Source organism: Bidens hawaiensis, unplaced genomic scaffold, assembly GCF_021521415.1.
Source record: "Bidens hawaiensis isolate Kalapana, Puna unplaced genomic scaffold, B.hawaiensis_p1.1 tig00008037_1, whole genome shotgun sequence".
Taxonomy (NCBI): domain Eukaryota; kingdom Viridiplantae; phylum Streptophyta; class Magnoliopsida; order Asterales; family Asteraceae; genus Bidens; species Bidens hawaiensis.
In genome coordinates, this window is record NW_027491564.1 from 415,965 (window position 1) to 442,625 (window position 26,661).

At 36.5% G+C, this 26,661-nt stretch overlaps 1 protein-coding gene across 1 annotated transcript; it reads right to left on the minus strand.

The window, feature by feature from the left end:
* Window positions 1–599: 599 nt before the first annotated feature.
* Window positions 600–12,436, minus strand: LOC143636658 (protein DECREASED SIZE EXCLUSION LIMIT 1-like). Its single transcript, XM_077104195.1, has 13 exons — window positions 12,341–12,436; window positions 12,216–12,278; window positions 12,096–12,155; window positions 11,822–11,878; window positions 11,485–11,675; window positions 11,245–11,303; window positions 11,060–11,150; window positions 10,826–10,892; window positions 10,486–10,565; window positions 10,251–10,345; window positions 2,681–2,787; window positions 1,571–1,645; window positions 600–792 (listed from the first exon to the last, which is right to left on the minus strand). Exons 1-13 carry the CDS (start codon window positions 12,382–12,384, stop codon window positions 687–689), a joined length of 1,095 nt encoding a protein of 364 aa, XP_076960310.1. The 5' UTR covers window positions 12,385–12,436; the 3' UTR covers window positions 600–686.
* Window positions 12,437–26,661: the final 14,225 nt, after the last annotated feature.

Here is a 26,661-nt window from a genome sequence, read left to right on the forward strand (position 1 = left end):
ATAAATGGAAATGCTAACAATTACATGCCAGCATATAAAAAAAAGAAAAAAAAACGTTACATGTCTATCTTTTTCCGTCATAAAACTTACGTTTACCTTTTAGTTAATTAATTAATCGATTATTAACAGACTTATATTTGTAAAAACGAATTAAATGAGTTGAATGGAAAATCACCTAATAGTGAATTTTCAACATGTATAATGTCCTAAATCGTTTGGTTACAAATTTAAATACACAAAGCAATCCTTGCATATAAACAAAACTAAACGTTGTGTTCCCGAGCTCACTTAATGAAGGAAAGGAAAGGAAAGGAAATGAAAACATTTCCATTCATTTTCTCTATTTTCATTTTCCTTTCCTTTCCATCCATTCAATTCCTTCCAAAATGAAAGAAAATAATTTACACTATAAAACCTCCATTTTCCTTTCCTTTCCTTTGCTTTCTTTCCTTTAATGAAAATCGGGAACACACTTGTTGTTCTTTCCTTCCTTTAATGAAACTCAGGAACACAACACTTTCTTTCCATCCCTTCATTTCCTTTCCTTTCCCTTGTTAAATGAAACTCAGGAACATAGCATAAGAGCACCCCCAAACCGAAGCCTTTTCTTGGATGGTATAATCTTTCAATTGAAACATGTTTTCCTTTATATACGAATTCGACCCATAAATAATTAAATATTGAAATTAAGCAGAAGACCGAGGAGGATAAAGTTCCCAAAGTGCCACAGTAGTGTCTTCAGAGGCCGAGGCCATTTGTTTACAATCCGCAGAAAATGAAATTGCATTTACACTGTAAAAAGAATGGTAAAAACATGAACAGGGGATAATTAGGCGTGCCCAATAATGTCCAATTTATACAAATAATTAATACGTACAGCATTAAAAATCAGATTTTTTTTTCAAAAAAGAACAAATTAGAAAATACAATTTGGACAACTTTCAACACATTCAACGGCATTTTATGGGTTTGACCCGTTAGGATAAAACATAACCTAATTTGATCCGTTCATAAGTAAATGGGTCAACTGTGGTGTATAGGATTGTACATGAACCGAACGAACATGAGCGGAGCATGTTTGTGTTCGTTTGTTTAACTTTAACCGAACACAAACAATTAAACAAATGGGGTTTTCTTGTTCGTGTTCGTCCATTAGAAAATTAAACGTGTTCGTTTGTGTTCGTTCGTTAACAATATATACGAACGGTTCACAAGTGTAAACAAACGAGCATAACTGAACATAGATGGCCGTACATAATCAAGCCAAAATTAGTTAAAAGTTATGTGAAAACCATATGTTGGGCTTGCAAAATTTATTAAAACTAGACTAAGTTGTAATGGGCCAAAGAATTTTTGAAGGAATATATTAACGAACGCAAACGAACGAACTTATAAAAAACGTAAACTAACGAATATAAACAAATATAAACGAACGAACGAACGAATGAGATATGTGTTCATGTTCGTTCATTTATCATTTATCAAAATAGACGAACTTCCTGCCAAACGGACCACGACAGTTCACTGAACGTTCGGTTTGTTTTATGGGCCTAGTGGTGTACTAAGTGACTATGTGCATACCGTGGCACGGTGATACTTCAAAATTGCCAAGGGATTTCCATTTTTGTAATTATAAATCCTGATCCTGTCATCACATAATAATTGAGAATTAGATCATTGATCTTTTATGTAAAAGGGTAAAATGGTCATTTTACACTGACTTAATAGCCAGTTTTAATGTTTGTTAGCATCGAGGACCAAAACCGTTAGGGTGTGGCAAACAGTTGGGACCAAATATGTGATCAAACTTACCACATGCCATCTTTGTAATTAACTCGAAATCATTAATAAACAAATTAAGCATTTTAAGGACGTGAGTGATTCTATTTCTAACACAAGATAAATCAGATTAAACTCAAGACACCACATATAAGATAAACTGATAAAGAATAAAAAAATTGCATTTTTTGCCTTTGCCTTAAAAACACTGTACTCCTTATGTCAAACAAAACTTGGTTATTTTAGTAAATATATTAGTTAAAATGAAACAATGATCAATTCAAACTCAACTTAATTATATATATAATAAAAAGCAAACTAGCTGCTGTAAGAATTCTATCATACATTGAATAGTCTAAAACTGCAAATGTTAACGTATACTGTACAACTAAATAATATTAAATAATTGGTTTTTTTATAAGTTCATTAACTGTTAAAAGAAAACTATATATGTGGTTGTGATTAATTACCTTTTCTCAATGTTCCGATATAAATTTTATTAGAAGCAATTGTATTCGTATCGTAAAGCATACTGAGTGCAGTTACTGTGACGAACTGAACCGATACCCGACTGAATAGCATAGGTACCGGTGTCGGTATTATTGGGACCAGTATCGGAATGATTTTTACGGTTTTCGATCGATGTAAAACTTAATAGTTGTATGTAAGGGCCTAAACAAGACAGTCCGGTTGACCCATCAAATTATTGTATTAAACTGAAAAAACCACATGATTAAATTAATAATCTAACGTTTTGATACGAAACAACTGAGAGTTTTGTAAGAGTTTGGATGCGCACTTTATGTGAGTTTGACACATTTGACTGGTTATTAACAAATCACAAACCCAAACTGAACCGTTTTTATATAAATGAGTTAAAATTTTAAAATCTGGTACTAACCTGTGGTCCCAACCAGCAGTCCCAAAAATTTTGCTATCTGAACGGATTGAAGTTCCGGCTATACCAGGTCGCTCCAAGCTGATTTCTTTCTTCACCAAACAAGAACCCTAACACGTGCCAAACAAAATCACATACGTTTAAAATCTTTTTATTTGAAAAATTATTATGGGCAAAGGCACTTCAATCACATATGATATCAAAGATGAATATAGATTTATCATATTACAACTTAAAAATAAAATGATTTGAAGTTTCTATCCATAAACTTGTCTGAGCTACAATTCAATGATAACATCATCCATGGTTTGTAATCAATGATAAATGGGCAAATAAGTAATTTTGCTTCGAAGTTTGAACTATATCATAAGATGGCAAAATACGCTAGTTTTTTGGTACCACTTACCCGAAAAAATCAACTCTAACGTTTTTATAAATAGTGCATCGAATACGATTACAAAAATTATATTATAAGAAAAATGTCAAAAATGATATAGACGGTTTTATGCATTAAAAAGACACTTCGACCATTGATCTACTAAACGTGCTTCCTTTCAAAAAAATTAGAGAAAATTGCACAAATGGTTTCTGAGGTTTGAGGTTGTTGCAAGTTTGGTCTCCAGAATTTAAATATTGCAAACTTAGTCCAAACATATGTGATAGGGTTGAACGTTTTAGAAAATCTCAGTAAATTTTTTTAAAAAAGTGATGCCATGTGCTGTTCAAGTGAGGCTTGTTATGTCTTTTCAAACCTGGAACCCTATTTTTCAACCTCTAGAACTCATAACGTCAACTTCATCACATTCGATTACGCACTAAACCTTCGATTTTGCACCGATCGATGGTGAGGAAGTTGACGTTAGGAGTTGATACAATCGAATAGAGAAATCAGAGAGAAGAAGGTTCAGCCAAATCAAGTCTACTGTTATTACCGGTATTTCAGTTATTAATACAGACTCGATCAGCTACACCAGATTAACTAACTAATTACAGTACGTCCTCCTCTTTCTAACAAGTACAAAACTAGTCCCTAGACTTAGTAACTTCTAACAATTATAACTTTTACCCCTGAGATATTACTATTGTAACAATACTCCCCTGTTATAAAGAATCTTTTCCTCAATATTTAAAACTAGGCACGCGCAGTTGGAACTCTTCAAGATCTTCCCATGTAGCCTCTGTAACAGGTAAATTTTTCCAGTGAACTAACACTTGCACACCTGCACGATGTCCCTTTTCCAATAGTTTCCGGTCCAAAATTGCCCGATGTTGAACAATGAAGCGATTGTATTGAGGCAGGGGAATCACAGAAGGTGCAGGCCCTAGAGCAGCTTTTAATAGAGATACATGAAAAGTGGAATGAATCTGGGAATCCGCTGGTAAGGCAAGCTTTTACACCACTGCTCCAATTTTTTCCACAACCTGGTAAGGACCAAAATACCTAGGACCTAACTTTTGATTATGATGCTTCTTAATAGATGTTTGAACATAGGGTTTCAATTTGACATATACCCAATCACCAATAGCAAAACTTCTCTCAGTTCTCTTCGTGTCAGCCATCTGTTTCATTCTATTTTTGGCTCTAGCAAGGTTAGCTTTTAAAGTTACTGACTTTGCCTCTCTATCTTTAAACCATTTTTCTACTGAAGCTACTTTAGTGTCATTAGGAATATAGGGCAGATGTATAGGAGGAGAAATAACATACAATGCTTCAAAAGGAGACATGCCAATGGAAGAACGAACATTGGTATTATGCCACCATTCAGCCAAGGTCAACCATTTAGGCCATAAGAGAGGATCATCCATGGCCATCCATCTCAATTAGGTTTTAAACACCGAGTAAGTATCTCTGTCTGACCATCAGTTTGGGGATGGTAGGCAGTAGAAAATTTTAACTGAATCCCTCGTAGCTTCATAAAGTCTTTCCAGATTTGGCATAGAAAAATAGGATCACGATCTGATACAATTGTGTTAGGACTTAGGACAACCATGCAATTTGAAGACATTATCAAAGATGAGTTGAGCAACTTGTGCAGCAATATAAGGGTGAGATAAAACCAGGAAGTGAGCATACTTAGTAAGCCTATCAATCACCACCAAGATAGAGTCTTTACCATCAGCTTTAGGAAGACCACTAATAAAGTCTATTGATATATTGGAAAACACAAAATTAGAAGTAGGAAGAGGCTGAAGCAAGCCTGGTGTAGCCACCCTCTCATATTTGGCCTGATGACAAATCTGGCAATCTTTGACCCGTTGTTTCACATCCTTATCACATTTTTTCCAATAGAACAATTGCCTAGTCTGTGTAGAGTAGCATAATACCCAGAATGGCCACCAATAGGAGAAGAGTGACACAAATGCAGAATATCTTTTCTAAGTTGTTCATTATCTCCAACGACAACCTTGGATTTCCTTTTAAGCACGGTACCATCCCAAGTATAATGGGGAACTTGTGATGTATGCTGCAACTTGTGTAATAAAGCCTGAATCTTTGGATCTTGATCCCAACTTAGTTTAATCCTTGGCCAAAAAGGCAAGGATCAATAGAACTCAATCCCATTTGAAATAAAGCTAATCCTTCAACCCTAGACAAAGCATCAGCTACCTTGTTCTGCACCCCTTGTTTATAAATGATTTCATAAACATATAAGACTTTGCTGGTCTGTTCTAATGACAAAGTGCTTGACAATTAAATAATGGTGCCAATGTTTGACAGCCATTAAAATTGAAAGTAATTCCTTCTCATAAACAGACATAGACTGCTGTTTGACTGAAATATCCTTGCTGATAAAAGCCAAAGGATGACCTTCTTGCATTAAAACTGCTCCTAATCCTTTAGAAGATGCATCTGTTTCCACAATAAACACTTTAGTAAAATCCGGTAAAGCTAAGACATGAGCAGTTGTAAGAGCAGTTTTAAGTTGAATGAAAGCAGTTTGAACATTATCATTCCATAAGAACGCTTCTTTCTTTAAAAGATTGTTCAATGGTCTGGCTATACCACCAAAATATTTAATAAACCTCCTGTAATACCCTGCCAAACCCAAAAAAAACGTCTTGGTTTTTTTAGAGTAGTAGGAACAGGCCAATTCACCACAGCTTCAATTTTTGAAGGATCAGTGCTAGCACCCTCTTTTGTAATCATAGGGCCTAAATATTCCACCCTTGAACCAGCAAATGTGCATTAAGATTTCTTGGCAAGTAATGAATTTTGCTTGAATAAAGTCAAAACAGCCTCCAAATCTGATAAATGGTGTTCTATAGAAGAACTATAGATCAAACTATCATCAAAAAATACTAAGGCAAATTTCCTCAATAAAGGCTTGAATGTAGCTGGTGCATTGGTTAACCCAAAAGGTAAAACCAAGAACTCAAAGTAACCTTGGTGAGTTATGCGGTTTTAGGAATATCAGGTTCATACATTCGAAGCTGATGGTATCCAGATCTGAGGTCCAACTTAGAGAGAAAATGGTTGATCCTCCTAATTCATCTAACAATTCATCTATCAAAGGAAGAGGAATAGGGAAACTGTTCTTCACTGTAGCTTCATTTAATTTCCTGTAGTCCACACACATTCGCCAGCTACCATCTATTTTCTTGACCAATACTACACTACAGGTGAAGCAAATGAGCTCGTGCTCTCTCTGATAATTCCCATATCTAATAATTCCTGTGTCATTTGCTCAATGATATCCTTCTGAGCTGTTGGATATCTATAGGGTTTTTGAGCAATGACACTAACTCCCTATAAAATGATTTGATGGTCACAGGGTGTCAAGTGCAATGGTGGATGTGGAGTCTTGTATGGTAGGAGCAAGATTCCCTTTGGAAACTGCTGAAGACATTAGTTGAACCCTGTGAAAACTTGGCAGGAGTACCCAAAATACCCTCCATTTTCTCACTAGAACACAAACTGACCCGTTGATCTTTAGCACCCTTCAACTCAAGCATTTTATTGTTTACTATAAACTTCATAGTCAAATCTTTAAAATTCCAAGTAATATCTCATTGAATTCCAAGAACCACATCATAGTTGGTTAAAGGAATCAACAGCACATCTGTTGTGAACCAGTGCCCTTGCATAATCTACTGAACATTCTCACAAACTTTGTGACAATTAATAAGATTTCCATCAGCCACCATAATCTTCATAGGTTGCATTTCTTTTGTAGGGCACCTCATGTTACAAGCAATTCTTTCATCTAAAAAATTACGAGTAGAGCCAGAATCAATTAGGATGTGTAGAGGCTTAGCACCAATAGAGCCAGTGACCTTCATAGTAGAGTAAGATGCAACTCCCATGATGGCATTTAAGGAAATCTGAGGGTCCAGATTTTCATTGAATGCAGGGTCAAAAAATGCATCCTCAGAATCATCTTCCCTATTTCAATAGAAAACAGTTGTTTATTCTTATACTTATGAGTACATGTGTATTTTCAGTACACCCAAAAAATTCACCCCTGGCTCTTTTATCATTTATTTCCTTAGTGGTTAAATTTGGTAATGGGGTTTCTTGGTTTATAGGGAGGAGCAGGTAATAATGGTAGGTTAACTAACAATGGTAGGTTAACTGAAGAAAGTGGAGTAGGACTGTGATAGAAACTAAAAATCTAAAGTACTGAAATTAAGATAATAGCCACATTCAAGATAGGCTTGATCTCCAAACACAGAGTTTAAGAACCCTAATTCTGATAAATATAAACATCCATAAGCCTAAATTATCTCTACGGTAATTTATAAAGAGCATGTTTGGGATTGAATTTGAAAAATGCTTTTTAGTTAAAATGTGTTTGGCAATCACAAAAATCTTTTTTATTTTAGCTTTTTGAAAGGGTTAAAAAGCAGCTTTCCAAAAGCCCCAAATCCTGGCTTTTCAAAATTGCATTTTGAAAAGGCCAATAAGCATTTTTCAAACTCAATCCCAAACATGCTAAAAGAAATAAGATAAGCTGCCCCACAATTATCTCCTACATATCTGGTAACTGATTTAAGAACGTGGGTATATATCAATACTTCCAGCCCGAAAAATCGACTTGACCTCAAGTCGAAACGAGGAGAACTCATTTGCCAACAGCTAATAATTTATCCGAGTCGCTTCTTTCAACGGATGGTTGCACCAAGCAATAAGCCATTCAGTGGTTGCTGAGATCTTTGGCTCCACTAATCTTCGAGCCGTATGCTTCCATAAATCACGAGCTTGAACAACTGTGGTCGAGTTGAGACCTATATCGAACCGATATGCCATAACTTTGTTATGTGCAAGTGTACTAACCCACACTTGATGACTGTAAGTGTAGCCCCTGTTTCCAATGTTCAACGTGCACGGCAACTTCACAGGAATTCGATTTTCCTCCAAATTTTTCACATGTAAATTGGTATGCAACAACTTTAGGGTATTTTGGTCTTTTCCAAATCTCCAACCTTCAATTGAGTAACATCTCTGATCTTCAATTGACTCCCAAAAACATGCTCAGACTGATCTGTGATCTCCAATTGAACATCCAAAACATGATCAGATGGATCTTCAATAACGCTAGGGCTGTCATTAAGGATTTCCCCAGACCCCTTCAGTTCCTCCCTCATCTTGTTCTTCAAATCATTGTATGATTCTTCACTGTTACAACCATCTCCGATCACCCAAACTTTGATATCTTCAACATCGTCCCTTAAAGATGCAAGAATGAAATCTAATCGTGCTGCATTTGTTGCTAATTGATCTGCTAGATTCCGGGTTGTAGGCGTCATTCGATTTCCCGGCAATGGAACCATTTATAGAAACTAAAAATCTAAATACTGAAATTAAGATAATAGCCACATTCGAGGTAGGCTTGATCTCCAAATACAGAGTTTAAGAACCCCAATTCTGATAAATATAAGCATCCATAAGCCTAACATTATCTCTACGGTAATTTATAAAGAAACAAGATAAACTGCCCCACAATTATCTCCTACATATCTGGTAACTGATTTAAGTACGTGGGTATGTATCAGATTGTAAGTAGGTTTAGAATAAGAACAAGAGGTTTTATAGGTAGGTTTAGAAGAATGATAGGGTAAGGTTTTGAGGTTATTATCTTGTTGCCTTGCTAACATATAGACTTCTGGTAAGCTTCTTGGTCTTAGCAATTTTAAAGGGTTTCCAGTTTCTGGATTAACAGCATTTAGAAACAGGCCAATAGCATATTCATCAGGAATAGACACTCTTATTAGTGCCAAATCAAACTCTTGCAAAGATCCTGTTTGCCTAAGAGATGCCAAAGCATCCATAGCATTTTGGTTCATTATTAAGGCAAATCTAGTAGAGATAAAATGTTTATATTCACCCCATAACATACCCTCAATAGATCCCCTCTAGACTTGATGCCACAATATAGCCATGTCTTCAAGATGAATAATAGCCAATTTTACCTTCTGATGTTCAGGGATGGCATCCACAGAAAAGAAATGCTCCACACGGCATAGCCATCCCTCTACATTTGTGCCATTAAATTTTGGGAAGTCAATCTTGATAAGACGACTGAAACTTCCAGAATTGTGACCCATGACATCATTATTCTAATTATATGGCTGGAATTGAGGTGGAGGTTGTTGATGATTACGATTAGGGTTAGTATTCATTTGTCGTACGTTTTGAAGAAGCTCTGCAATTTGTGCCGACAATTGCAACTGAGCTTGATTCAACTGAGTTTTCACAGAATCAATTTCCACGTTCAATTGAGTCTTCACGGAATCGATCTCTACATTCAATTGTGTTTGTGTTAAACTTGTAGCCGCTTCCAATCGTTGTAATGTTGCATCATGATCATTGAGTCTTTGTTCCAAAGATTGATTACGAGTCGCCATTGTTGCAGGATGAGTGAATTGATAGAGCGATGATCAATTACAGGAATTGAATCAAAATTAAACGAATATCAGGTTTCAAAAACGAATTTGATCGAACAAAGTGAATCGAAAAGGAATGAACAGATAAATTGAGTGATTTGAACACAAATTGAACGAATCAGGGAAAAAATTGATGAATTCGGGTTTCAAAATCAAGAACGAGTCCCAGGATTAAACTGCTCTGATAGCAACTTGATAAAATCGAATAGAGAAATCAGAGAGAAGAAGGTTCAGCCAAATCAAGTCTACTGTTATTACCGGTATTACAGTTATTAACACAGACTCGATCAGCTACAACAGATTAACTAACCAATTACAGTGCATCCTCCTCTTTCTAATAAGTACAAAACTAGTCCCTAGACTTAGCAGCTTCTAATAATTACAACATTTACCCCTGAGATATTACTATTGTAACAGGAGTTCTGGAGTTTAGTTTGAAAGAGTATTTTATTAGGCTTCCAAATTTGCAGACACAATTACCCTCAAATGACATCACTTTTCCATTAAAAACTAACTTGGATTAACAGTGGGGAGAAAATGTGTAACTCACAAATTTTTGGACTAAATTTGTAATTTTAAAAATTTGGGGACCAAGCTTACAGCCAAAGTGTCAAACCACAGGAACGAAACTTGAATCGCCACCTTTAATATTATATAAAAGTTTATTTCAACTTAAATATGTTCTTACCAACAAATGATCCAAAGTAAACATGAAAATTTTGTCATCTGCACCTCCTGAAACGCCCCCACTGAACATCCCATCAATAGACAGACTTAAAACAGATAAAACAGAGAAATCCTTTTATTAGTATAATAAACCAATAATACAAATAACATGGCTACAAAACGAGCATTTGGTTATTAAACAAAATGGTAATTTCAGCTTCACAATGAAAATATAATTGTTGGTTATCACAAACCTGGCTCTGAATGAAACCTTACAGAAGTCAACGGGACCCCGGGATTCCTTAAATCCCACCAACCCATTGTTCCGTCCTCATAACTGCATACATAAAAGTCAACCCAGTTTGTGTTTTATTTCCAACGGGTCAAAGAGATAAAGTTATAAAAGCTTAGATAAAAAAGAAACAAGCCAAACAACTGAAAATGGCCCAAAGTGTTTTTAATGACTAATATCCAATATTTCATTTTATAAAAGAAGATATTTATTGAAAAAATATAATTCTGAACGTGTATTTTAGACGCTGATTATTTATGACATCTATTATGAATCTACTAGGGTAAATGAAAATAAGAACAAACCCTGCTAAGACGTGTAGGAATCCTTGTGATTCAGAAGGCAAAAACGCTTGAACTGCCATGCACATACCTGTGAAACAATAATGATAGGCATTATATAACATATATATAAAATAAATTTATGGTTAATTCCCTAGTTAGAAGCATTTAGATTTGAAATAATCAAACTAGATACTTGAGATTCCGTGATTTTCATAATTCATGGAGTTAATAAATAAAATAATAGCATGCGAGTACCTTTTCCTTTGGTGAAATCGTTTGTAGAGGCACCAGAAGAATGTGGTAATGTTGCGATTCTTTCTGCAGCATTGAGATCCCATATTTCAACCTTTTATTTCATATTTAAAGTAAAAATCATGTGGTAAAACGAATATAAAATAAATAAATAATAAGTAATTAATTAATGATGGTGACGTGCATACCTCTGAGCGCTCACCACCAGCCATGGCCACATATGGGCGTCCTTCCTGACAGACATCACCTGAGATAAAAATTATTATATGAAACGCTGATCAATAAACATGATATGCTATTATCTAAACATGACCCAATTAAACCCAAAATTATTTTGACCCATTACCCAATTCACCCGAACCCGCCCATCTTGACACCTCTAGTAAACCATAACCATCTCCAAAATGTCAAGAAAAATAGAAAGTTACTTTTCAATATTTCGCAATTTTTTTCCTCTTCTTGGATGCCATGAGAAACTTCTTCACTGGTAGCTTCTATGACTTCTTTCACATGATGAGGTGTCGGTTTTTCAGCTTTTCTTGTATCAGAAAAAGGCCTCTTCACTAATGAAAGCTTGCAAAAGTGATAGAAATTTGCATCAATGGAAACCGAAGGTATCCTGTTGAGATTAAAAAAAAACCATCATATTCAACATATGTGTTTTTCATTAATATAAGTGAGACTTAAACTTATATCTTGAGGAGCCATTCATATATATAATTATTAACTACCATGATCATAACTCGTAAATAATTAAACAAATACCTCGATAACTCCCCGTGTTCAATATCCCAACACCTAACAGTTCCATCCTTGCCCTGGCTGCAGTGAGGAAGTTACAGTATTACCACAAGAAAGGTGTAATCGCTATTTAATTGCTATTTGGTCAAAATTGAAAATTTTGCATTTATGTATATTTGAAAAATTGCATACAAATTCCAATCGAACTAATCCCGGATAATCATTAGTCCCTACCCTACATACAAATTCTGCAACCACAGGGTGTAATTATTAATCACATACAATATGAAATAAGAACCTGATAACTTTGTTGTCCCCAATTGAAACACTTATAATCCCATGTGCAGCACTATGCACCCTGCATTAAATGTTATATAAAAACCGATGATAAAAAAATTTAAAGAATTTGCAGGCATACCATGCTGATGAAATAGTTCTATGTTGCAGACTGTCCCAGATTCTTAACTCACCGTCTGAAGATCTGGAGTAAAAGCAAGGCTCATTATATAATATGGAAAGATAGTTGGTTGAAAGTATGATTACCCAGAGAAGAGCAGGTTGTGAGAAGGGTGGAAGCAAACATCCATGACGGAAGCACGGTGGCCTCTGAGTACAGCCACGGGATCAGGCGGTGGTCGTTTGCTCGTATTCTGTCATTTAATCAAACACCTTGTGGGCACTATTATAATTTCTGGAGATAAAAGAAAAGAAAAAAGATTCTTACTCCGTTGTTTCACTGATTTAATTGATTGATTTCTGGTCGAAACCAATAACCAAAATGCGCTAATCCAGGACTAGAACGTCCGGGTTTTATCGGATAGGTAGGGTTGTTGTAGAGGTGTGTTTAAAATTCAAAAAAAAGAAAAAGAAAAACTTCTCCATTCATTTTGAGGATGATATTAGTTTGGGTGGAAATCATGTGTGAAAATAACACATTTGTTGACTTTCTCTCTTCATATGCAAGGCACAAGCCAAATCCCCCCATCATTTCAAAACGTCCATAACTTTTTTTACGACATTTTTATTCAAAAACAATTTCACCATAATAACGAGTGTCTTCTTATCTTTTATATGAGTACCATATTGTTATATAAAATTTAAAAAAAAATAGTGGGTTTTTTACGTATTGTGTTTTACCAAAATAGTTTTAGGTTTAGGTATTGCTCGTACGTTCTGGTGATGCATTTCGTTTTCTTGTGCATAATTCCAAGAACCCTGGAATAAACAAAGGCACCATACTAGAATCAAAAGATGCATCATGGTTTGAACATATGTTCCCATGCTTGGGTAAAGGAAAACCAAGTTGTTCTAGACCGAATGAGGAAATTGTTCTAGAAAACGATGGTGCAATAGATGAACCTCGAGAACAATCTGAGATAGAGGAAGTTGAAATTAGAAGAACGGCAAAGGACTGAAAAATCCTTTGGCTCTGACTTCCTTACTTACATGGTAGAAGAGTAACCTCAAACGTACCAACAAACTTAATGATAATTATTATTATTAATTTCAATTTCAAATGTTGCACTAATGATCATTATTCTGTTCTATTACACTTTAATGATCATTATGACGTTTGTTATGATTTTTATGATAATTACTAAGTATCATTATGACGTTTGTTATGATTTCAAATGATGCACTAATGATCATTATTCTGTTTTATTACACTTTAATGATTATTATGACGTTTGTTATGATTTTTATGATAATTACTGAGTATCATAGCCATCAATGGTGAGATAGATTCTATCTTACAAAATCATACTTGGGAACTAGTGGATCTTCCTCAAGGATGTAAACCACTAGGATATTGATGGATCTTCAAGAAAAAGATGAGACCAGATAGCACCATTGACGAGTACAAGGCAAGGCAGGTGATCAAAGGATATAAACAACGAGAAAGTTTAGATTACTTTGATACATATTCGCCAGTTACGCGAATAACCTCCATCAGGTTGGTGCTTGCCATTGCCGCCATTAGAAATCTGGAAGTTCACCAAATGGATGTGAAAACAGCTTTCTTGAATGGAAATCTGGATGAAGAGATTTACATGGAATAACCAGAAGGTTTCATAGCCATTGGGCAAGAAAAGAAAGTTTGCAAACATGTAAAATCCTTGTATGGATTGAAAATTGAAACAAGCTCCAAAACAATGGCAACAAAAGTTTGATCGTGTCATGCTTGATGCCGGGTTCAAAATCAATGAATGTGACAAATGTGTATGTGTGAAGGACACATTAGATGGATATGTCATTCTGTGTCTATACGTAGATGATATGCTCATTACTGGAAGTGATGACAAAATCATAACGTCCACAAAGAACATGCTAAAGGCAAGATTTGACATGAAAGACATGTGTTTTGTGGATGTGATTTTGGGAGTTAAAATCACACGAACCCAAAGTGGACTTGTTTTAAGTTAAGCCCATTACCTGAACAAAATTCTTGAGAAGTTTAATGCTAATGACTCTAATGTAGCTAGAACTCCCATTGACACGAGTCAACATCTAGCTAAGAATAGAGGAACCCGTTAACCAGTTGGAATACTCAAGAATTATCGGCAGCTTGATGTATCTTATGAGTTGTACTAGACCAAACTTAGCATATGATGTAAGCAAGCTAAATAGATACACGAGGTTCAATTCATTGGAACTGTGTGATTCGGTTGCTTCGATACCTAAGATACACCCGGGAATACGGGTTGCATTATAACAGATATCTGACAGTTGTCGAAGGACACTGTGATGCAAATTGGATATCTGACACGAATGATTCCAGAGCAATAAGTGGGTATGTATCCAGACTTGGATGTGCTGTTGTATCATGGAAATCGTCTAAGCAAACGGTTATAGCTAGATCCACGATGGAATCAGAATTCATCGCCCTAGATAAAGCGGGCGAGGAGGCAAAATGGTTACGTCAATTTGTTGAGGATGTACCAAGATGGCCTAAGCCGGCATCGGCCATTTGTATACTTTGTGATAGCCAATCGGCAATTGGCAGAGCTCATAGCATAATGTATAATGGTAAGAACAGACATATTAGACGTAGACATAATACGGTACGACAACTAATCCCTATAGGAATTATCACTGTTGACTATGTGAAGTCAAAGGATAATATTGCAGATCCGTTAACAAAAAGGCCTAAGTAGAGAGTTAGTTCAGAAGTCGTCCATGGGAATGGGACTAAAGCCCTTAAAAATTAAAAGTTCATACGAAGGAAACCTAACTCAACAGACTGGAAATCCCAAGAATTGAGTTCAATAGGAAAACCTAATTGTATGAATTAATGAGGTCACTATAGAGGAAATAACCCTATGTATTTAAAAGGTAGTTTACTACATGGTTGGTAAACTTCCTAGTCCATTCCTAAAAGTGACAAGTGTGAGGCTAAGCCTATGGCTTTTAATGATTCAACTAAGGTAACCATACATGGTGAATCACCTATGTGAGAGAGAAGTGGGGTCGCTTCGAAGGGTATTGTTGGGGCACAATACTTAATGGCTCTCGCAGAACCAGGCTCATGTTCATGACCATAACGAACATAACTATGAGGACTTGACTTTGTCAGGGAGAGTCTTGTGTGAAGTGTATTGTCGTCTACACAAACGACAGATGAGTTTAAAGACATCGCTGTCTACTCAGAGTCAGTGGGCTAAGTGCGCTTCATAAGCAAAGGTTCAAAGAGTAACATCTACCTATTGTATGCAAGATTCAACTGTTGAAATCTAATCGGAATAATGTTGTTTCGACCTCCATTCATGTGGGAGATTGTTGGAAAATTAAATAGAAGTGTGTGTGAATTAATGTCTCAAAAATTGGTCAAACGATTTAATGATAATAACTATTCTCTTAATGATTATTATTATTATTATTAATTTCGGTTTTGGGAATTTCGTAACTGAAGTTGGTCAAACCATTTAATGATAATTATTCTTTTAATGATTATTATTATTATTATTATTATTATTATTATTATTATTATTAATTTCGGTTTCAAAATTCTCACTAATGATCATTATTTTATTTTATTACACTTTAATGATCATTATGAGGTTTCATTTATGTTATGACTTTCTGGCTATAAAACCAGTTCAAATGCTTCAGCCAAAGACATGGAAAAACACACAACTCTCTCTTCCTCTCTGCTGCAACATCTTACGATTTTGTTTCAGACAAGTGATCAAGTCCGGCAGTCCGCTACTGCTTCGAACCGGAGTACCCTTGTTGGTATCCCGTATTAGAACCAGAACAATAAAATTGAAACAATAAATGATAACAGTGAACCGGGCTTGTGTTTGACACAATTCCCTTAAACAGATTTGGGTCTGTTCCCAGGGTACTTCGGTTCGAAGCAGTAGCGGACTGCCGAACTTGATCACTTGTCTTAAACGAAATCGTAAGATGTTGCAGCAGAGAGGAAGAGAGAGTTGTGTGTTTCTCCATGTCTTTGGCTGAAGCATTTGAACTGGTTTTATAGCTAGAAAGTCATAACATAAATGAAACCTCATAATGATCATTAAAGTGTAATAAAACAGAATTATGATCATTATTGAAACTATTGAAACCGAAATTAATAATAATAATAATCATTAAGAAAATAATTATCATTAAATGGTTTGACCAACTTCAGTTACGAAATTCTCAAAACCGAAATTAATAATAATAATAATAATAATCATTAAGAATAGTTATTATCATTAAATCGTTTGACCAACTTTTGAGACATTCATTCATACACACTTCTATTTAATTTTCCAACAATCCCCTACATGAATGGAGGTCGAAACAACATTATTCCGATTAGATTTCAATAGTTGAATCTTGCATACAATAGGTAGATGTTACTCTTTGAACCTTTGCTTATGAAGCGCACTTAGCCCACTGACTCTGAGTAGACAGCGATGTCTTTAAACTCATCTGTCGTTTATGTAGACGACAATACACTTCACACAAGACTCTCCCTGACAAAGTCAAGTCCTCATAGTTATGTTCGTTATGGTCATGAACATGAGCCTGGTTCTGCGAGAGCCATTAAGTATTGTGCCCCAACAATACCCTTCGAAGCGACCCCACTTCTCTCTCACATAGGTGATTCACCATGTATGGTTACCTTAGTTGAATCATTAAAAGCCTTAGGCTTAGCCTCACACTTGTCACTTTTAGGAATGGACTAGGAAGTTTACCAACCATGTAGTAAACTACCTTTTAAATACGTAGGGTTATTTCCTCTATAGTGACCTCATTAATTCATACAATTAGGTTTTCCTATTGAACTCAATTCTTGGGATTTCCAGTCTGTTGAGTTAGGTTTCCTTCGTATGAACTTTTAATTTTTAAGGGCTTTAGTCCCATTCCCATGGACGACTTCTGAACTAACTCTCTACTTAGGCCTTTTTGTTAACGGATCCGCAATATTATCCTTTGACTTCACATAGTCAACAGTGATAATTCCTGTAGGGATTAGTTGTCGAACCGTATTATGTCTACGTCTAATATGTCTATTCTTACCATTATACATTATGCTATGAGCTCTGCCAATTGCCGATTGGCTATCACAATGTATACAAATGGCCGATGCCGGCTTAGGCCATCTTGGTATATCCTCAACTTTTAATCGTGAACTGTCCCGGGTCTGCTAATTTCTCTGGCAGCTTGTTCTGAACTACCGCAGAGCATCCTTCATTTAGATATACGGTCGAAAGCCCCTCCAGCTTTTTCTTATTCGAAAGAAGATCTTTTAAGAATTTAGCATATTTGGGCATCTGCTAGAGTGCTTTGACAAACGGAAGATTGATTTTTAACTGTTTAAATATGTCCAAGAAATGTCCATATTCCTCCACATACTTCTACCACAAAAGATGAGCAGCATACGGAACTTGAGTAAGATCGACTTCGGGACTCTTCTTCTCTTCAATCCTCTTCTCAGCCACCTTCTTTGCAGGAGACTCGCCGTTTGACGCGGTACTTCCTGGGGCTCGCCTCTCATGCGTCCTCACAGGAGCCTCCATCTCTATCTCCTCGTCCACCGGCTCCTCATCATCTGCCAGAGACTACTCTCTATCGCCTCCTCTACCACTACGGGTGGTCACTGCCTTCAACTGTGTCTTCGGGTTAAGCTCGGTGCTTCCCTGAAACGCTCTGGCCTGCTTATTAGGTAGCATATGCTTCATCATCTCATCCACCTTTCGAGACATCTCCAAAGATGACGACTGCTGGTTATTCAATAAGGTGTCATGCTCAGCCAATCTCTGATGTGTGTTATTGTCACACCCCGACTTAGGGCCTAGGCGTGACACCCGTAGTTGGTACCTGTTTTGAAAATATATCAGAGTTGCGGGTTATTAGCGGAAGTCTTAAATAAAATATTAATTTATTTTGAACAATCTCTCGGATAAAAAAAAATCCAAGTATTTGATTTATAAACCTTTGTTTATTCTTGTTTACAATATTTTATTTATTGAAACTAAGCCATCCCTATCTGCGAGCATCTATCTCCAAGAGTGACTCTTATTCCTTGCTATATGTGCTATTCTTGCTTTCCTGTAATGAGGGGGGAAAATACGTCAGCGATATGTTGGTGAATCGTTGACTCTGAAAACATTTGATTGACAAAATAGTTTTGAAACAAACTCAGCAGAAACGTCTCTTATTTCTGAGAACTTGTGCCACTGCCATACACACACAATTACAGTTCTCCAAGAATTGATGCCCAGAACTTTCGTTATGGATGTTTAGCCTGCAGCCACGTAGCCTTGATTGATAGACTAGACAGTTATGTTTGGATCCAGACACACATGTACTCGATCTGAGTTGCTTTTATTTTCTACCTTGTGACTTACGGATCACGTAATCCCTTAAAATTTAGAGATCACGTAATCTCATATTTTGACTGACTGTTTAAGATAAACAACCCGTTTATCTGACTGACTGAAAAAGGTTTAACATATTCACCTGTGATTGTGATTGTCTGTTTCTAAATGATATGGTGATCTCGTTTGAAAACCCTTGTGAATGAATGATGATTGATCTATAATAAAATAGGTTGTATAAATACCTGAATCGTCTCTTAATCCTGCTACAGACATTTTGTCTGGTTTTGATATCTTTAAACCTTGACTGATCATTTGTTTGAATAAAATATTTAGACCCGTAGTCTTTTTCATTTGTTTACAAATCATGTGTTAAGTTTCTTTTTCATGAAGAAACATCTATTGATTGGTTTCTTCTTCAAGAAGAAACATTGAATTAACTATAACCCTGGTATGTAAAATCTTACGTTTCTTAGTTGTGAAGAAACTACTATATCTGCTTGTATGTAAAAGCTTATGTTTCTTAATCATGAAGAAAATTATTTTAACTATAACCTTTGCATATATAAAGCTTTTGTAAATATACTTATGATCAAGGTTTTGGGCTATACCCCAGACTATGGTCTAAGCCATATAATAACATAATAATAAAAGAATATTTAGGCAGGTATTTGGAGTTTATATGCCTAATCTTGTACGAGCAGCACTTCTACTTTCTTTCGCGTATCTAGGCTTAAATCGTCGTAACTTCTGGGCATGGAACGCACTACGAGGTCGGCACGCTTCTCGAGACTAAGTGTGTGTAAAAGTGTGTGGTTTGGTGTGAGAATGAAATGTCAGATCCCTCCCCTTTTATAGCCGATTTTAGGAACCATCGCGTAGCGCGATGGTCCCTTCTATTGGGGCGTCGCGTAGCGCGATGACAGGTTTTGACGTGTGGCATGCTGACTCAGCCCTAGCGTCTGCCACGTGTGCAAAATGCGCTATCAAAACGCCACATTACGCCCATCGCCCGAGTCCGTGTCCTTGCGCGTGCGCGTCGGGTGCTTCGCACCCTCCGCTAGGACTATGGAGAGTGGTTAGCCACATTAAAACATTTTTATGGAAACTTGCTTCCTTATAAAGAGCTTCCATTTCTTTTCTTGTTTCCATGTGGGATGAAACTTTTTCTTCCTTATTTATACCCATGTGGAATACTTCCACTTTCTTCCATCGTTCCATGTGGGATGAAATTTTCTCATTTCCTTAACATGAGATATTTTTATTTTCTTATCTCATTTTTCCCATTACTTATCTTGAAAATATTTTTAATCCTTCAACTTTCAAAGTTGACATTTTAAGTCCAAAATAATTATGGGATTTTCTAGGATGTTACAGTTATTATCTCTGTCAATAAGTTGGGAAAGCATGGTAGATTGTTTAGTTAGAAACTCCTTAAGATCCAGATCCATACCACTGCTCTTCCCCGCACTCAAACACCCTGCCACCTCTGTATCTCTGACCTGACTCTGCTACTACCTCGGCTGAAACCCCTGAGCATTACCTCCTGACGTCCAACCATAGTTTGAGCTATTCCTCCATCCGGGGTTCCCGTAGGTATTCTATCCACTATTCTAATTACCCAAGTAGTTCACCTGATCCTGCTGATAGACCGGAAAATAAACTGTGTCGTGCCCTCCTCGGCAGATCTCACACCTATGAACGACCTTTTTCAAGTCCTTAATTTCCCTATGAATTGCCTCTAAGGCAGCCGTGATGCTAGTATCATTCGAGACTTGATGGACGCCTCGAGTGGAAGAAGTGGTGGTTTGAGAAGTAACACGGGCGAACGATCCCTACTGCTTGGCTAGGGCAAAACTCTCAAACATCGACTCGCACTCATCTATATCCAGCTTCTCTAACATGTTCCATCCAGCTGACGTGTTGAATCTCTGCTGCATCTCAAAGGTCAGCCCGTTATAGAATTTCTCGACTACGGCCCATTCGGACAGACCATGCTGGAGGCATCTACTAAGCAGATTATGGAACCTTTCCCAAGTGAAAGGGTATGACACGTTAGGGTCCATGCGGAAGGAGTAGATCTGATCACGAAGTTGCGAGGCTTTAGATGGCGGAAAATACTTCTTTAGAAATCTATCTTGAAGTTCGTCCCAGGTAGTGATAGACCCAGGGGGAAGGTTTTCCAACCATGATGAAGCTCGACCCTCAAGAGAAAATGGAAAAAGATGAAGGTAAATAGAAGCACGAGTGGCGTTGGCGATATGAAAAGTGTCGAAGATGCGAGTGAATTTGTTTAGATGGCCCGGCGCGTCCTCGTCTTCAAGTCCGTGAAATGGGAAAGAATTAGTAATAGAATTCATGACATTGGGCGGAATATGCCAGTTACTAGCATCGGGCATCGCCGGACGTGTGATAACAGGCTGTCTCCCCATAACTCCCTCATTCGCTTTCGAGTGAACCGTACGCCTAGGAGGAACAGCGTCTGCCATATCTAACATGGACTCTGAAACGTGTACCTTGCTTTCGCGTAGATCACGTGTAATCTCTCCAAGCTCCCTAAGGCGCTCACGAAAATCTCTCTCGGGTTCATCAGAAACTATGAACTCTGGTGGTCCTAGTGAACGAGTACGTCGCATACGCTGTAAAACAGATAAATAGTGAGGACCCAAGCTTATCCCTAAAGCACACAAAGCACATATAGCAATTAAGAGCAATTAAATAATAAAATAAAATAAAATCTAATTATTTAAACTAAAACTAAAAACAAAGAAAAAGCAAATAGAATCTAATTCGCCAATTACCAAGTGTCCCCGGCAACGGCGCCAAAAATTTGATGTGCCTAAAAGTGGTATATAAAAATATTGCAATTAATAACCTAGCACAACGAGTAATAAAACCCTAGAATACCCTAAATCAAACCACAAGCAACAGGCAAGTGAACCTATCGGGTGTAGAATAGCTATGGGAAGTCCGGGAATATCGAACCCTAGAGACACTAACTAAATTAACGAAACTAGATTCTAAAAGCTAAATAAATTAATAATTAATGAAAAGATTATTTTTTTTGGATTTTTATTTATTTTATTTAAAACTAATAATTAATTAAACTAAATTAAACTAGGAAAAATAAATTAAAGTTCTTAAGACTTAGATGAAGACAATAATGAGAAAGGCGTTACCTAGGCTTGAAATCCTATTTGCGAATATTGGATGCTTATCGGCTATGGAAACTGTGATGGAACCGGGATCTAAAGATACGACGCCCAAGACATCCTAGTGGATCCCTGATCATTCTCTGGGTGTCACCTAAAGGAATACTTAAACGGTGTATGACGCAAACGGGTTGGTTGGATTACCTCTCAGTCTCTCCAACAATATTAAAGTACTCTAATGAATAGATCACCTCTCAGTCTCACTAATCATAATACATCCGGGAGTGTATGGGACGTAAGAAGTAACCTAAAGATGCTCAAAAAGACTTAGGATAACAAAAATCAAAGGACAATAAGGGGGAAATCCACTCTCGTGTAATCTATACCCAAACAGCCTAATGAATAAGACAACCCCAACTATCTATTACATATCAGTCTCAAGATAGGAAGAACACTTAAAATCCCTAAACCCTCAAACAATAGTTCCTATGGATTATGTTGACTATAAACCATAAACTAGTTACTAACACACAGTAGGTAACCTAATATGCGTCTACACATGAAAGACATTCACAAAGACACATATGGAACTTATTGAATAAAAGTAAATTAATATTAAGCATGCATATTCATCTTAAAAACATCAAAAAGTCTATTACAATAATGTTAGTCCAACACCAATAACCCAATACCGACAAGCAAACCAAAAGTCAACAAATATTCATTTAAAGCCTAGATAACTAAAACGGTTTTAACCAACAATCATGCTCGAAACAAAGAAAATAATAAAATGATTCAACTATTTTCATAATTAAAATAATAAATCCCAAAAAAAGTTGATGACCTGCGCCGCTTTCTGTCCCTCAAAATCCAACAGTGCCACCAAGGATAACAATATTTATAATTGTGGCACTTGACTTTTCTTTCCAGCTCACGTGGACTATCTTCACAATATTTGTGATGGCTCTTCCGTTGACTTCTACAAAGGAGGTACTGATAATGATGATGACTAGTAGCTGCTTGTGAACCCTATGGCAGTATGGCGGCTTCCTCCTTCCAAGACGAAAATAATATATTTATCCTGCCAGCTTTTAGGTCTTCTCTTGAGCACATGTACGCGGGCCCAGCCCAATTACAAAACAAACGAAAGAATTCAGTAATAAATATTATTATTATTGTTGTTATTACTATAAATATTATTATTAATATGAAACGTACTTTATATGATATTTTCTTTTTTTATATTTTTTTCTTTTTAGTAGCCCTGCTTGCGGTGCGCACATATGATGTATATATGTGTGAACCCTCGGGTGGGCAAAAGTGAAATTGCACTAATTTTGACGTTATTTTACTAATCTCGTGAAAATAACGTTAAAAGTGACGGACGGTTAATCAGGCATCATGTAGTGGCGTTGATAGCCGAAAGACAAGGGTACATGCACCGATCAGCCGGTGTCCCGATGATTGAGTGCTATGTGCCTTATGTCCAAGGCTTGATGCAAAACTACTATCGAGCCGGGGGTCTCACCGGAAGCAGCCTCTCTATCCTTATGGGGTAGAGGTAAGGCTGTCTACATCTTACCCTCCTCAGACCCTACTATAGCTTTGCTATTGGTGGGATATACTGAGTACGATGATGATGATGATGATATTTTTTTCTTTTTAAGTACTTTATATAATTATGATTATAATAATAATTAGTATTATATATCAAATGCTTGACTATTCATTCGTCGGTCTCAAATTTTGCAAAAGTGTTCCATTTTAGCCCATTGTCTCTAAAACCATTAAACTCACATATAAACCAAATAACAATAATATTCGATAAAAACTTGGCTCAAAAGCACTTAAAAGTAAAGGGAATATTTATATAATAATATGTATAATGAGATCACATCAGTATATCCTCAACAAATTGACGTAACCATTTTGCCTCCTCGCCCGCTTTATCTAGGGCGATAAATTCTGATTCCATCGTGGATCTAGCTATAACCGTTTTCTTAGACAATTTCCACGATACAACAGCACATCCAAGTGTGGATACATACCCACTTGTTGCTCTGGAATCATTCGTGTCAGATATCCAATTCGCATCACAGTGTCCTTCGATAACTGTCGGATATCTGTTATAATGAAACCCGTATTCCCAAGTGTATCTTAGGTACCAAAGCAACCGAATCACGCAGTTCCAATGAATTGAACTTGGTTGCTCGTGTATCTACTTAGCTTGCTTACATCATATGCTAAGTTTGGTCTAATACAACTCATAAGATACATCAAGCTGCCGATAATTCTTGAGTATTCCAACTGGTTAACGGGTTCACCTCTATTCTTAGCTAGATGTTGACTCGTGTCAATGGGAGTTCTAGCCACATTAGAGTCTTTAACACTAAACTTCTCAAGAGTTTTGTTCACGTAATGGGCTTGACTTAAAACAAGTCCACTTTGGGTCCGTGTGATTTTAACTCCCAAAATCACATCCGCACACATATATTTCATGTCAAATCTTGCCTTTAGCATGTTCTTTATGGACGTTATGATTTTGTCATCACTTCCAGCAATGAGCATACGTATACACACAGAATGACATATCCATCTAATGTTTCCTTCACATATACACATTTGTCATATTCATTGATTTTGAACCCGGCATCAAGCATGACATGATCAAACTTTTGATGCAACTGTTTTGGAGCTTGCCATACAAGGATTTTACAAGTTTGCAGACTTTCTTTTCTTGCCCAATGGCTATGAAACCTTCTGTTTGTTCCATGTAAATCTCTTCCTCCAGATTTCCATTCAAGAAAGCTGTTTTCACATCTATTCGGTGAACTTCCAGATTTCTAATAGCGGCAATGGCAAGCACCAACCTGATGGAGGTTATTCGCGTAACTTGCGAATATGTATCAAAGTAATCTAAACTTTCTCGTTGTTTATATCCTTTGATCACCAGCCTTGCCTTGTACTCGTCGATGGTGCTATCTGGTTTCTTCTTCTTCTTGAAGATCCATCAATATCCTAGTGGTTTACATCCTTGAGGAAGATCCACTAGTTCCCAAGTATGATTTTGTAAGATATAATCTATCTCACCGTTGATGGCTATGATACTTAGTAATTATCATAAAAATCATAACAAACGTCATAATGATCATTAAAGTGTAATAAAATAGAATAATGATCATTAGTGCATCATTTGAAATCATAACAACCATCATAATGATACTTAGTAATTATCATAAAAATCATAACAAACGTCATAATGATCATTAAAGTGTAATAGAACAGAATAATGATCATTAGTGCAACATTTGAAACTGAAATTAATAATTATTATTATCATTAAGTTTGTTGGTACGTTTGAGGTTCCTCTTCTACCATGTAGGTAAGGAAGTCAGAGCCAAAGGATTTTTCAGTCCTTTGCCGTTCTTCTAATTTCAACTTCCTCCATTTCAGATTGTTCTCGAGGTTCATCTATTGCATCATCGTTTTCTAGAACAATTTCCTCATCCGGTCTAGAACAACTTGGTTTTCCTTTACCCAAGCATGGGAACATATGTTCAAACCATGATGCATCCTTTGATTCTAGTATGGTGCCTTTGTTTATTCCAAGTTTCTTGGAATTATGCACAAGAAAACGAAATACACCACCAGGACGAGTGTATTCTATAAGTATACAATCCACTGTTTTGGGTCCTATTAATAGCCGGTTTGGTGGTGTTACTACTACCTTGGCTAGGAACCCCATATGATGGTTTATTTCCCGTCCATAATTTGTATGGAGTTAGATCTTTTTTCTTATTGGGTATCATGTTTAAGACATAATTCGCCGATAAGATTGCTCCCCCCCACATGTCTCGACTTATACCAGAACTTATCATCATGGCATTCATCATTTCTTTCAAAGTGCGGTTCCTGCGTTCCGCTATGCCATTTGATTGAGGGGAATAAGGAGGCGTGAGTTCATGTATGATTCCATCTCTTTCACACAAATCAACAAAAGGTGAAACGTATTCACCTCCTCGGTCACTCCTTACTCTTTTGATTTTCCGATTTAGTTGATTCCCAACTTCGGCTTTAAACAAGATAAACTTATCAATAGCCTCATCCTTACTTGTAAGGCCCCGTTCCCGGTAACCCTACTTTGGTGTTGGATTTACTCATAAACACAGTTCTAAAATCAGAGTAAATTAAAAACTTCAAACATCACATTACAAAACATTCATTCTTGTCTTACATACAAATTGTCTTTTCATAAATAATTTAATTAAAACAGTCATAACACTTCATCATGGATGCCAGTCTCTTCAGTCCATGCCATGTGTCCCTCCTTAAGCCAGCTGCCTCAACCTGTTTGCCTGAGTGCATACTAAAAGTCAGCTACGCTGAGTGAGTTCTAGTTAATCATTTAACATTCATACCCTTACTCATACGCGTCCGAAGATACGTATTCATACCTTAGTTTTCCATTACACCTTTCATATATATCTTATATACATGCATACGTACTTACATACTTTCTTTCATAAAACCCTATGGTATACCATAAGCTATTCTACATTAAACATCACAGATATTGTAAGGGTCTGGTCCCTATCATCACAGATATTATAAGGGTCTGGTCCCTATCATCACAGATATTATAAGGGTCTAGTCCCTACTGCCTCAAATAACCATACATTTATCATACGTGCATATTTTACCTGTCTCTTATATATATATACATGCTCATTCATACTATCATCATATAGTAATAACATCCAATACATAGTCATACACGTATCATACACCTTATCAATTAAGTAAATGTGTTAGCTATCACATAGGAGTATGCACACAGCCCCGAAAACATTTCAAAGGGAAATGGGGCTAGAACTCACCTGAAGTCGGTTTCTCTCGC

What these genes read in the sequence shown, in the direction of transcription:
- LOC143636658 (XM_077104195.1), bottom strand. Translation starts at nt 12,384, where the DNA reads ATGGATGTTTGCTTCCACCCTTCTCACAACCTGCTCTTCTCTGG. An exon ending in AGAACTATTTCATCAGCATG is followed by an intron (nt 12,156 to 12,215) that starts GTATGCCTGCAA and finishes CATTTAATGCAG; the next exon opens with GGTGCATAGTGCTGCACATG. An exon ending in GGGGACAACAAAGTTATCAG is followed by an intron (nt 11,879 to 12,095) that starts GTTCTTATTTCA and finishes TCCTCACTGCAG; the next exon opens with CCAGGGCAAGGATGGAACTG.